Genomic DNA, 14129 nt, shown 5'->3' on the forward strand with positions numbered 1-14129 from the left:
ATGGCATGCAGGCCACCGTGGGGAGGAATTGGTGGATGGTCAGGGGTGGGGGCGTGATGCTGACTTGTGTTATGTTCAAGACCAGTTACTTTGGAGAAATGTCAGCATTTTTCTGACCCTCAATTTTCCACCTACAAATGGGAATAAGAGCCATCCCTACAGTACAACAATATCAAGAATAAATGCCAGGATGCTGGTAGTGTTCTCAGCCCAGAGCAACTGGCAACTGGGAGAGCTCAACACATGAATGAATGAATGAATGAATGAATGAATGAATGAAGAAAAGAGGAAAGGAGGAAGCTTTTGCGAAAGAATGTCTGAAATCACCCCGTGGTTCCTCCTCGCAAGATTTCCTCTTTCAAATCTAAACCCGAGGGCCGGAGGCGTCCCCTCTGAGGGTACTGAAGCAGTGGGACCTTGGGAGCTGACTCGTTGGCTCATTTTCTCGGCAGGGGACAGTCACATGCATGACCGTGGCACCATCCAAAGGGCGGAGGCGGAGAGACAGAAAATGTAAAAGCTGAAGAGTTTCGAGGGGATGCAAGAGCGCTTTCCCGGGGCAGGGGACTCGGCCCTCTTCCAGAGGCGGCCTGGTGCTACCCAGCCTGAACGCCAGCCAACATAAGGAAAGCGTTAGGTGGAGTTCTCCCTTCTGGAATCTTTTGCAAAAATGGTGGCGTCTTTCCAGAATCCCCACACTTTGAGGCCATGTGACTCCCGGATTAAGAAAATGCTCCGGTAGCTGTGTGAGTGCGCCCAGGGCTATGAACAACGTATATAGACACCTACAAACACGGGTCTTCTGCCGGAAGTGAGCGTTTCACGTCGGATTTCAGACCCACAGAACTACAAGAGCAGCTGTCTAATTTGTTTCCCAGGAGTCAGTGAAGGCGTCTCCCAGCAGGGCTGCCACGTGGGGCAGCGGCCGTGTTGCTGAAACGTCCGAATCCATCTGAGTTGACTAAATCATATAAATGCCCAGAGCAGACAGGCCTTGAGTTAAAGTGCTCAAGACTCCAATACAGAGATCAAAATGGTCCAGGCTGGAAACTTCTTGGTGTGGAGGCCAAGGCGGTGGAGGAGACCAAGAGGAGGGTCTCGTTAAGTCAAGACAGGCCTGAAGGCCCCTTGATGCTGTAGGACCAGGTGAGCCAAATCTACTTGCCACCTGGCTTTATACATAAAGTTTTATTGGCACACAGCCACAGCCACCGAGTTCTATGTGGTCCCAGTTGATTGCCTGCCACCATGGGAGAACTAGGTCGCTATAAGAGAGCCTGTGGCTGTCTAGCCCAGGGTAATTATTAACTGGCCTTTGCAGAGAACATTTGATTCTGTGCTCTAGAAGAAAAAATGGCAGACCTAGCCAACATTTTAAAAAGCTATTAATTTCATCCAGTAACCATGTCTCGTGGGGGAGGTGGGATCACCCCAGAGCCTCAGCCCCCATGCTACCTGTCCCGCTGCTCATACAGATTTCACTTAGTGGTGGATTTATAGGCTAGTCTCTGCTGGCTGCTTCACCCCTGGAGCCCCAACATCTGACCCAACATCTGACATAAATGGCTCCTTACTGGATGTTTTTATTTTTTTTAAGATTTATTTATTCATGCATACAAGAACTGGGGTGCAGGCCAGATGTGCGGGAGGGTGAGAGGATTCACCAAAGGCAGAGCAGGGAACAGAAAAGGCAGACTGACTAAAATACACTGCTGAGGGGAGCAGCGGGTGAGACAGGAGAGGTCTGCCACGCCTTGTGGCCATCTCACCGCTGGCCAGGATGGAGCCCACACTGCAGAGGCTGCAGACAGCTTCACAGCGCTCAACCACCTGCACCACCAGGGGAGGCCCTGTTTTTAAACTAAACTGAGCTAGAGGCTGCCCCTCTACAGGGTTCACCATGTGGCGGTCAGGCATCGAGACAGGATTCCTGGCCCCTTCCCTGTGCTGTGTGAACTCAGAGAAGTGAATCAACTTCTCTGGGCCAGAGTCTCCTGAGATCTATGATGGGATCGGGTTAAACTCCCTATCTCGCCACCTCATGGGGTGATGGCGAGAACCAAATGAGATAAGGCACGTGAACAGTCATAAAACACTTTATAATTTGACTAAGAAATTTAAAGGCCAAAATTCTTTCTGTGACTTCAAGGAAGAAATGAAGAAAGGTGGCCCAGGGAAGGTGGGAGTGAGAAGTAAGGTTTCTACCTTCCTAGTCCCCCCCAGGTGAACGCCAAGATAATTTTCACAGACTTTCCCTAAGAACCTCACAAGTCGCTGCCCACAAGCCAACACCAGCTCAGAGTCCCACTCAGGCCCCCGGAACGGGCCCCGGAGGCACAGGCCTGGACTTACTGGGCTTCTGGTAGATGTGGGTGGCCTCTTCGCTGAGCAGAAGCCGGCAGTCCTGGGCCCTCAGGCTGTGTGTGCAGCTCTGGGTATCAGCATAGAACACACACCTCACAGCACCAGGTCGGGTCTGCAGAGTCGTGACGCGGCAGGCCTCGTGGCGGGAACATTCTGCGGAGTAGCGGGAGGAGAGTGAGGCTTGTGCCTCAGAAACATCACCTCAGTCATGCGTCTACCCATTTGTCCACCCAATCATACGTCCATGAATCCATGCATCGCTCCTACTATGCATCTACCCAATCATGCGTGCATGAATCTATGCATGTTTCTATCCACCCAGCCATCCATCCTAAGATAACCTGGGGTGCTGGCAGGAAGGAATTAAGCTGGGGGGGAAACCCCAGGCGGGCTCTCATCTGTAGTCTCCTACCCCTCCTGTGAGGTCAGCCCATAGTGAAGGACTCCAAGTCTGTCAACTATCCTTCTATCCAAGCATGCATCATGAATCCATGCATCACGCATGTACCCACGCATGCATGCATCCATTCATTAATGCGCTTGAGCAATCAGTCACGGATTCATTTGCTCACCTCCTGTATCAACCAGGCTCTGAGCTAGAGGTTGGGGATGAAGTGATGGTGCCAGGGCCCAATCCTACCGATCAATCTATTTTCCACACAACAATCAAGTTTGGGTCATTTATTTAATTCACAAATGCGCTCTCTCCCTGTTTAAAGTACCTCCACGACACCCCACTGACCTCAGGATTAAGCCATACCTGACAAGGCTGTCCATGTTCTCGCCATTGCCTTCTTCTCGAGATTTATCTCCCTCTGTCCCCTGCCCCCATCATACCCATATTCCACCAGGGTTATGCCCTTTTCCTTGTGTATCAGGTCCTGCACTGGACAATTTCAATGATTCATGACCTTCAGATATTCAGCCCTAAGAACCGCTCAGAAAAGAGGGCTGCTTCACTCGACTGAGCAACTTGGACACAGTCTAAAGGCCTTACTCAGATCCCAGTCCCTGCTATGCAGCACCCAGAGTTGTGCACATCTGTGCATGGCGATCCTGTCTGTAAGATGTACACATTGTTCTCTAACTTTGTAGGAGATTCAGAGACTCTCAGAACTGGAGGAGTACAAATGTTCCTAATGTGAAATTCTTTCAGAAGCTCAAGTCTTTGTAGAGCATTCCTGTAAACTGGCCACTTGGCCTTTATTTACATGAGTGACCAGAAGCCCTCCAGGCACTACGCATCTATGAACAGCTTTGCCTAATAAAGTTCTTCCTGTCACACTGCATTACAAATCTTGAAATTTGGGTTTTACCCACAGTCCTGTTCTGCCCCATGAGGCTGACCAGCACTTCCTCCTCACAGATGGCCCAGGCCCGCCTGCATGAGGACAGCGGTCACAGCTGCCTCAGGCCAACTCCCACCCCCTTCTTTGCTCTCCCTCACTTTCTGGCTGGCTTATCCCGCTGGAGACCTCGACTGTGGGCTGAGGCTGCAGAGGATGAGGATACAGCAGAGGAGAGTGCACCCAGGGTCTCCTCCCCCAGCTCGATTCCTGGTTGCCAGGACCCCCAGGTTATTGTGAGGCCTTGGAGGTGTTTCTGAGGTCACAGTCTGGACAGTAAGGGTGTGAATGAAGCCTCCTCCCAATTAACGCCCTATGCAGGGGGTGGAAATCCCCCTTACCCAACAGACAGAGGTCCCGGGCAGCAGAGAAGTCGCTGGGAGTGGTCGTGCTGATGTGGACCACATCCAAGCTCCTGGTGGACAGGTCAACGATGGCTGAAGAGAGGTCTAGGGACTGCCAGGAGGCCAGAGAGACTAGGAGAGAGGCAGGGAAGGTCAGCACACCATGATCTCTCCATCCTACGAGAGCTTTCGTCAGTCAAAAATGTATGTCCGAGTGTGTGTGGTGGTGGGGTGGGGGGCAGGGGTCTGAGCTACATAGAGAAGCCAATCATTTGTTATTTCCAACCTGCCCCTCACCGCTTGAACACTGAAGGTCACTAAAATTAAGCAGGTAAATAAAGTAGAGAACAACCTAGCACCACTATGGTTTTTTTTTTTTTAATTAAAGGAGAGAGATAGAAAGAGAGAGAAGTGGTTATCCTGAAAAGCCACCAAAAACACAATTACACGGGCTTAGCAAGAGAGCATGAACACCCACACTCATCCTGGAGTCGTGGGGGCATCCTCAGAGTCAGGAGCTGTGTCTCTCTTAAGGAGGACCTGGCCTCCCTGCAAAAGACCCCAGGCAGCCACCTCTCTGCCATCCTCGGTGGTGCTATTTTCACAATCAGTCCTAGTGGTACATGGTGCAGTGTGGCCAGCGGAGCTGGGGAGTGTTCAGATGCTGCGTGCACTGCAATTTCAGAGCAGTTATGATGGGGTTTCGAGGGTACACTTGCCAATTAGGGTCTTAAAATGGAAGCCTTGGCCTTGCTCCGTGTTTAGGTGGATGTCTGGGGGAAAGCGCTATAATTGAAGGGTAAGTTTCATCTCCAAAATGAGAGCCAGCTCATCTGTCGCCACCCCGGGGTCCAGAGCCAAGTCTCTGCCACAGCCTCTGCCTGCCCCCCTCCCTCAGCTGACAGGACCCCCTGGGGCAAGCAGTGCTGTCCTGCAAATCCAACATCAGGGTTCACGCAGCTCATGAAAATTCTGAGAACAAGTCTTCACAAATGCAAAAACAGGGTGAAGCATGAAAATGGCAGGATCTTGGTAACATTCTGAGAGAGTTCACTATTTGCCAGGAGCCTGGCAGCACCAGCATTTGGCTTTGAGGATGCCCATGCCTTGGTCATGGCCTCCACACTGCACAGCCGAGGAGTCAGAGCCGGTCGCGCACACAGGGCCTGCATGGATCAGGGCCAGGTCAGGGCTCCTCAGGGTCAGGAGCCCTGGCACCACCTTCCTTCCCTATGACTGAGGGGAAACAGCCTCCCGACGCCCCCCCCCTCCCCCAAGGCTGAATCTGCCCCCAAAACAGCATCTGTAATTTCGGGACTGGTTTTCATTTTAGGTTTTTGCTTCTATTTAAAATATATTTTGTAGCTTGCAATGTCAGCAACACTCACTGGAAAAAATCATCTTCCTCTGAATTTCAAGTGCCATGCTTAGCGCATATTAATTACTTTTGGCAAATGCCTTTTGTTTGGTGGGTAGCTAATTTTTCTCATTTTTCTCTGGCTAATTCTGTCAATAGCTCTATTCTCACAATGCTTAAAAGACAGTCACTTTATTATATATATTTATATAGTGTACATGTATTTAATGTAGACAGAATACAGTGTATAATTTAATAGTGAAAGTCACCCATAGTATTTTCTTATGAGTTATTTCTTGGCTCTTTTTGGCTGTTCTATTTATTCTGAGTACTTATTATATTTGGCTAATTATTCAAAACCATTTGTCATGTTTTAATAAAGTTCCTTTGGGATATTCATTAGAATATTTCTAAAGTGAAAAATTCACTTGAGAAAAAGACCTCCCCAAGGCCACAGAGGCATTTTTCCCAAGGCCACAGGCCTCTCCCCAAGGTCATGGTCACTCCCCAAGGTCAGGGACAGAGCCTGGCCTCAGACCTGCTAGCATGATGCAGAGCTGTGCTGTGTCCACTGCTGAGCAGCAGCTGGGACGTCCTCCAGGAGGTGGGGTGACAAGCCCAGCCTCCTTCCAGGTGTAAAGTTGTGCTCCCTAAATTATATATTTGTGGAAATGATTGGCAAATCAATGAAATTTGAAAATTAAAATTAAACTTTTTACAAAAGGAATTAACTCATGTGATCATGGAAACTGAGTACCTGGATCTTCAGGGGGAATTAAAAAAACCAAAGCAGCAGGTCAGGATTTGAGCCCAGTTCAGGCCTTTGGCTTCACACCCACTACACATCATTGAGGGTGGAGGGGAGAGGAGAGAGGCGGGCAGCAGAGAGAAGTGGGGAGACTGGGGCCTCCATGACTCAGCATCAGCAGGCATCTGGGTGACATCACGGTACTTCTGATCCCTTCCAGAAAGCTCTGCATTCTCTTTTAAAGGCAACTAAGTTAAAATACATATTTTAATATAAATTTTTATATATTTATATTTTAATATAAAAATTTTCAAATACATTCTAATATTATATTATACTTATATTTTATAAGTATATTTTATATTTTATTATAGATTATATTATAATCATAACATTAGAATAGAATGTATTTGAACATTTCCCATCAATATACAGAACACTCTGTTTAATTCCCTTTCTGCTTCCTTCCTTTCCTCCCTGCTCCCTTCACTCTCAGACATCAAAGGAGGAAAGGTTTGGCTTTGATTTCAAGGCTTGGATAGAGTAATTCCAACTATTAAAAATAGCTAAAAACCCATGGACCTGCAGGGCTATGTTCATACCGTGGGCTGGTAACCAGAGGGCAGCTCCTCCTTGGGTGCACATCTCTCTTCTTTGAAACTTGAGGTGGGGGGGGGAGTTTCTCCAATGCCTGAATCAGACCCAAGCACTGAATTGCCCAGTCAGAGGCAAGTGGAAAGACTTTCCTTCACCATTCAAATCATCCCAGACCCACACATTAGGTGTCTATCCAAACAGCATGAATAATTTCACATGAAGAGATCTGGCCACGCCTATGTACATAGCAGCACTGTTCACACTGGTCAGATCATGAGACCAACCCAAGTGCCCTTCAACGGATGACTGGCTAGAGAAACTTGGAGCACATATTCAATGGAATATTACACAGCTGTGAAGAAAGATGAAGTGCTGGCATTTGGCACAAAATGGAGGGGTCTTGAGGCAATTATGTTCAGTGAAATCAGCCAAGAAGTTAAAGACAAATATTGGATAGTTTCATTCATCTGTGGAATATAAATTTTAAAAAATAGCATGCAAACAATACAAGAAATAAAAAACTGAACTTGGAAAAAAAAAAGAGAGACGAGAATGGTTACCAGAGGGAACAGGGGAAAGGCTACAGAGGGTGGGGCATGGAAGCAGAGTAGGCGTGGGCACTGGTGGCTTGGGGGAGACAATATTTTTTTTTTTTTTAAAACACAGACCATTTCTCATGGAGGGAGTACAGGCTTTGAGTTAGAATTGCCAAGAGTAAAGTAATGGAGAAAGCAGCTCCAAGGCATGAGAAAGGATGTGGGATTCACATTGTGCTCATCAGAGCCCAAAGAACCCCCCCTCATCAGATTCTTGCTCTGGCTTAGGGCAAAGAGCAAAAGTCTTCAGATGGGGAAGGCACGGCAGGCAGCAGCCAACCACCGTGACCTGGGGACCAAATGGAGCATGACAGGGGACAGACACTCGAGGGGCAGCTTCAGGCCCCCCCACAGCCTCGGGCCTCCCCACAGCAGGGCTGTGGGGAGAAGCCGGGAGCTGTGGGCCAGGGCTAACGCCAGACACCCTTGCTGCTCACCAGATACTGTCTCCCAAGTGAGAACCACATCACACTGGTCTATCTTTGCTCTGCTAGCATTCAGAAAAAACCAGACATCCCTCTGATAACAGGAAGAAGATGAAGACAAGACACCCTTGCTATCTGCAATAGTTTGAGCGCTGGACATGGGACCAGAGGTGCCTGCTGGGCTGACATCTCTTCAGAGAGAAGCTCTTCCACCCCCATCAGGCCACAGGTTCTCTGAACATTTCTAACTCCAGGGAACAATAGTTCCCTGCTCAATAGTACTTCTGCTCAGCCTGCGGAGACCCACATTTGAGCATATTTAACTTTACATCTCCAGAGCTTGGCTGAGGGACCATAGTGGATGGCAGCTGAAGTGTGTCCCCCCAAGATTCTTACTCTGAAATCCTAACTCCCAGGACCTCAGGATGTGACTTCTTTGGAGATCAGGTCATGGCAGGCCATGATGGGTCGGGGAACACTCTGAGGAACAAATATCCGACAGGCAACTCAGGAGGGAGTTTTGGTGCTTTTACTAGGGAAGAGTCATCAGCAAGACCCATCTGGAAGGTGAAAGTCTCATTTTATGATACCTGATAGTTCTCCTTCCTTCCTTGCTAAATAACCTAAAGTCCTTTAAGGAATCGGTGATAATTACTTTGTTTAGGAGTTTAAATACTGTCCTCTACTGCAGGAGTCTCCGGGTCTCGTAGTTGGCTATTCTAGGTCCCACAATCCAGTCATGTTCTAGTTCTGTCTTGCAGTTCTGGAAACTGCATAGCACCCCCATTCACCAGAACCCATCTGGGTCTGTACCAGTTCTGGGCAGTGGCGAGTCCAGTCAGCTAAGCAGTTCATCCACCTTACCCTGGGATGAAGCAAAGTCTCTCAGGGTCTGCTCATCCCCCGGGAGGCCCAAACCCTTACTAGCAGGGATTTTTAACAAAGAAATTGTGCTGTGTGCTGGCCGCTAATGGAGGAGTCATTTACATGAACGGTGCATGGGCCATTTTTCATTCACTAATAACTTAATGAGTGCTAAAAGAGTTGAGAGAACAAACAAACAAGGAAACTCTGGAAAGAATGAAGGCAGAGGGAGGAAGAAAATTCTATTTGCTACAATGAAAAGTTGGCCCCAGGACTTGTCTTCCGGCTCAATTGCCAAAGGCAAGCCCCACCATGGTCTCCACGATGCCTCGGCGGTCTCCTGGACCAGCCTCCTGCAGCTCCGTCTCTGAGACCTCACACCCCCACCGCAGAAAGCCCCTGGACCCCAACATCCTCCTCACCTGCGGTGCCTGGACACAACGGTCCTTACCTTCCTAGGACGTGCCCTGCCCTTCATGTCCTTCTGGCCATGAAATCTTCTAGTCCTTCCCATCACCCTCAACTGCAGTCGCCTGGCCATTTGCTCACATTCTTCAAATTCTGTGCCAGCCAGCTGTCAACTTCACCCCCACCCCATGTCCTGCTAAAATGCTGGGTGACGCTGTCATATCTACCCTCAGCTCCCACTGCAATCCCAGACCCCTTACTTCCACTCACCCCAGTCAAGTATCTCTACAGCTGCCCAATCCATAAAGGTGCACTGAATTAAATACTGATTAGCCATTACTTAATCATCATTAATACAGAAAAGGGACACTAATTCTTTTTTTATCCCTGCAAAGATCATCACTATAATTATTTATATATAAGAATATCCTAATAAATATTGACTAGGTGGATTCGTAGATCAACTGATCACACAGGAAGCCTATAAAGGGCAATTGATTTCAAAATATCTCAATTTTGTGTGGTGCGTTACAGTTTATGAAGCACTTGCTTACACTGTCAGGTTTAATAACTCATCCACCTGAGCACGCCTCCCACTGCTATTTTGCAAGGGACTGAACAGAAGCCCAGCAGTGGTGAGGAACAAGGCCGAAGACGCAAGACAATGACGGGACCCAGACAGCCTCTCTGAGTCCCCGCGCCACCACAACTGCCTCTTTCCCCTCATGACTCAACTTCAGATTCAAGAAGTACTTCCTTTTAGTGGCATGTCTGTCATGGGAAGAGGTTTCCAAAGACATCTGAAATGGCCCAGCAGCTGTTGAGATTGTGAGCTTTGGGGCCTGTGAGTAAATCATCTCTTATCTCATTAACTTCAAAGGCACAACGAGAAAAATTTCTAACTGAGAAGAAGCAGACACATGCAACCAGGCTTGAAGCTGAGCCCTCCTTCAAGTCCTCTTGACAAATCACTAAGTTCACCACCAGTCAAAGGCCTGGTGGAAATGTAAAGACTCAGACAATCTGACTTCTCTCCAGGAAGTCTGACTCCAATAAGTGAACTCCCCCGACACCCCCCACGTACAAAGGCTCCAGGGAGACAGGCCAGGCAGGCGCTGGGACACTCATCACCTTGGACCAGGATGCTCAGAGCAGGGCAGTGATTCACCCTGGCTGACACAGCAGGAACAGAACTGGAATTAAAGCTCAGATCCACCCAATGCCAGTCAGCCTGATTGCCTGCTTCTGCTTCCACCAGCACCTGCCAAATGCCCTCTGCCTGGCCGGGGGTTAAGTTAGCACAAAAAAGAAAGAGAGAAAAAAAAAATCTTAAAGCATAATGGAGCCCATCATTAGAACTACAAAAATCAAAAACATAAAGTGAACCTTAGAGCCACTGAAGCCACCTCCCCAACATAGGAATCACCCACATGCACACCCCTCAATCTCCAGCACAGCACAATGCCTCCCCTTCCAGCCTCTGCCCAGTCCCTCCTCCCGCTCCTCTCTGCTGGCCTCCCTTGACGCCAGTGCTCCACCCTGCTCAAGCCCAACTTCCGCCCCTCCTGAGCACACCCGTCTCACCTCTCAGAGAAGGTGACGACTTCCCAATAAATCAGTTTCAGTTCCGCCAAGGAAGTCATAATCTGGCAGCGTTAACTCAACCAACAGTGGGAGAGAATAAGCAAAGGATGACCAGAGGCTTTATTAGAAATAAACAACAACTCTGTGAAGTATTAGCCACTGTCACGTAGTTTTACTATTTTCAATCACCAGTTAAAAATATTACGATCTACATACAACTAAAGGAAATCCACTGCTGTGGCTGGACTACATACAGAGAGTTGAATTCAAAGTCAGCTGCATAGAATGATTGGGGTGGCAGGCCACGAAAGGGCAACCTATCGAAAATATTCCCCCAACTGCTTGTTAAGTGGGCTGAATTTCCACTTTTAGAAATGAAAATGAAATCTTTGTGGTTTACCCACTTTTTAAAATGTGGACCCTCTTGGGGAAAACACTATCCTAAAATAATATCGACCATTTTCACCGTAGTATGAATTACTCTATTATTCCACACGCCATTATGTTTCACACGAGCCCCCTTCATGGCAGTAGGAAATGAAACAATAAACAAGCAAGGTCCTTCTACTCCAGGGTAGTATTGGGAATGGGAAGGAAAGAGGAACCACTTTTTGCATCAGAGAGTCCTGTTTAGCGTGGCAGTTCCAGATGGTAGGCACAGAGCTGAGGAATATGTCCCAGGGTGGACAGAAGGCTGGTGAAGGGAAGGAAGACGGGACAATAACTAAAAGGTCCGCTCCCTCTACCTCAAATATTTATTGAATTTCTTTTGAATCATGTGGCATCTGGTTGATTCTAGGCTGAAAAAATATCTTCTATAGCTAAGTAAGGGATTTGAAAAAAAAAATACCTTTGAAGTGAAAGCCAAACAAGAGCAAATCCAAATGGTAGATCCTGAGTTGGCATATTTTGTTCTTGGCTCTATCTCCCTTAAATGGGGTTACCCTTAAATTGGGTTAAACAAGTTCTTGGTGGATGACACATAAAACTGGTGTTGGGAAGGAAGCTACTAAGGGAAATAGTGTGTCTTCTCCATTCTCTAGGGTCTAACAAAGGTTTTAGACCCAATTATTCAGCAAATAGCAATCAAGTGCCTCCCGGACACACCATGGACAGTTGCACAGGCTGTACACTATGCAACTGCAGCAGCAGCATTTACAAAGATCACCTGTGGAAATTATCCCTCATAACTGGTAGAGCATGATCCAATATAGCTATTCCCACACTGACCACTTTCACCAGGCACTGGGTACAACAGTTTTACATACAACATCTCTTTCAAACTTTTTTGACAATTTCTTTAAAGTAGACATCACCTCCATTTTAACAGTGAGTACACTGAGACTCAGAAAGACCCTTTAAACTGATCAAGGGCACATTCCTATGGTGTGGCAAAGGAAGGATTCCCTGTGTGGTTTCCAACACATTTCTTCCACCATTTATTCATTCCGTTGCTATCCATTTTCTCAGCAAACATCGAAACTATTAGTTTTAAACATGACCTTAGACATATATGCACACCAAACAACTGTAAGTAAAACAGCACTGAGCACCCACTATATACCAGACACTTGGACCGATATTTCGGGTCAATTACAATGTTTCTGTCCTTGGGAGCCTCCCTGGTGGTCTAGGTATTAAGTCTCAGCACCATCCCTGCTACGGCCTGAGTTAGATCCCGGGCCAGGGAGCTACCCACATGGCGCAGCAGACCTCTCCTATCTCACCCGCTGCCCCCCTCAGCAGTGGGTTTCAGTAGATCCACTTATCCTGCACCCCACTCTGTCTCTGATGAATCCTCTCACCACCACCACCACCCGCACCTCCGCCTGCACCCCAGTTCTTCTACTCAAAAATTAAAAAAATATATTTTTTTAAAAAACACATCATGTTTCTGTCCTTGGAGCATGAAATCCAGCAAGCAAGCAAGAGCAATTCATGTCATCCATTCAATAACGACGCCCTGCATGGTGATGAGGCGTAGGTAGCTTTGAGGTACAAAGAACGTAGCGGTGACCACATCAGATCAAGTCCCTGCCCTGCGCAGCTGCCCCGGTAAAGCGGCAGAGGGAGGGCAAATACTCAGAAAGTAAACAAATGAGAAAATTTCACAACAGACCAAAAAACACCTCCTTTCTGGGGAGGTGGCCCTGTCAGTGCAGAGGCAGCGTTAGGGAGATGCCCCACGCCAGGGCTGTCTGCTTCCTCACCTAGTGCCCATGAAGCCCTGGGTGAGTGACGGAGCTAATGAAGAGGAGGTTGGTAGTCTTCCATTCTCCTCGCCAAGTCCTTCTGTCTTAGCTGAGACATTTAAGAGGCATCGGACCCATGTGGGTGAATTACTCAGTCACACTGGGCTCTCCCGGACACGCTACACAGGAGGCATGCATGTCATTAAGAAATGCCCTTTTAGGTTTTTTCTCTTATTGGTCAGTCTGATGCTTGCTTGACTCTATGCCAGCGTAGAAGAACCCAGGGGGGCACTGCCTGACCGCAGGAAGGTGGCAGTGCCCCTGGCAGGTGCAGGACAGCTTGCACCTTTGGCAACCGTGCTCAGTCTACCTTCAAGTGTGCCCAGATGAGGCCAAGTGCACAGCCCCCTGTGCTGTGTGCAGTGGCGTCACGGCTGACCCAGCTTCAGGAACGCAGGGCTCTGCCCAGCTGCTGTGAGCGTCGCCCGCAGACAGACCCCCTCATCAGCCCCCTCCAAGGAGCACCGCCTTCCAGAAGCTGGTGTCCCATCTCTGGGCAGCCCACACCCACGCTGAACAGCGGGACGGCTTAGCAATGTTGAAGATCAGACTGTGTCCCTAAAAGGCCAGCAGAGAACCCCAGAACACTGCTCAACCTCTCCCTCTTCCCTGCCCTGTGTCCTTCCCAATCCCCTCCCACCCTCTTCATCCCGGTCCCTGAGAAATGAAAACTCCATCTCAGAGTCTACCCCTTGGGAACCCCACTGGCAACATATATTCAGTGGGAGACACTCTGGCTTTGGACTCAGACTGGCTTTCCAGCACCACCGCTTACTTGCCATGCGACCTTAGACCTTTTGAAGCTCAGTTTCCAAATCTGTAAAATGGACAAACTCTTGCCCCCTCACAGGGAAGTTAGTTGTGGGCCTTAAAATATGGAAAGTCCTTTAGCACAGTGATGGACGTAGCTGGTCACTGAATACATAGGAATCCTAAAATATGTCATTCGATGGCTCTGCCATTAACAGGCTGTGACTTGGGACAGTGTCTTCCTCTCTCCAGGCCTCCACATCCTCCTCTGCAAAGGGTTTGGACTTGGAATCACTCACCGGCGGCACTTTCTGCCCGCCCTCCCTCGCTGCACAGGCGCGCTGCTGAGCACTGTACTTTTTTCATTCTCCTGCTGGGTTTTCATTCTCCTGCTGGGTTTTCTGTCTCCTGCTGGGTTTTCATTCTCCTGCTGGATTGCTACTTCCTAATTCCCACCATCTTCTTCATTCTACAGGGTCTATCAAGAGGCTGAG

At 48.5% G+C, this 14129-nt stretch overlaps 1 protein-coding gene across 1 annotated transcript in view; it reads right to left on the reverse strand.

Annotated features, from left to right (window-relative positions):
• Positions 1-14129, reverse strand: part of TG (thyroglobulin) — a gene marked incomplete at its 5' end in the record, with an annotated part of 169129 nt that overhangs the window by 85506 nt on the left and 69494 nt on the right. The window contains 2 exons of the mRNA XM_084229744.1: positions 2353-2517; positions 4052-4186. Of these exons, the coding sequence (XP_084085870.1) occupies positions 2353-2517; positions 4052-4186 (300 nt within the window). The remainder of the gene's footprint in view (positions 1-2352; positions 2518-4051; positions 4187-14129) is intronic.

Source organism: Talpa europaea, assembly GCF_964194135.1.
Source record: "Talpa europaea genome assembly, chromosome: 3".
NCBI lineage: Eukaryota > Metazoa > Chordata > Mammalia > Eulipotyphla > Talpidae > Talpa > Talpa europaea.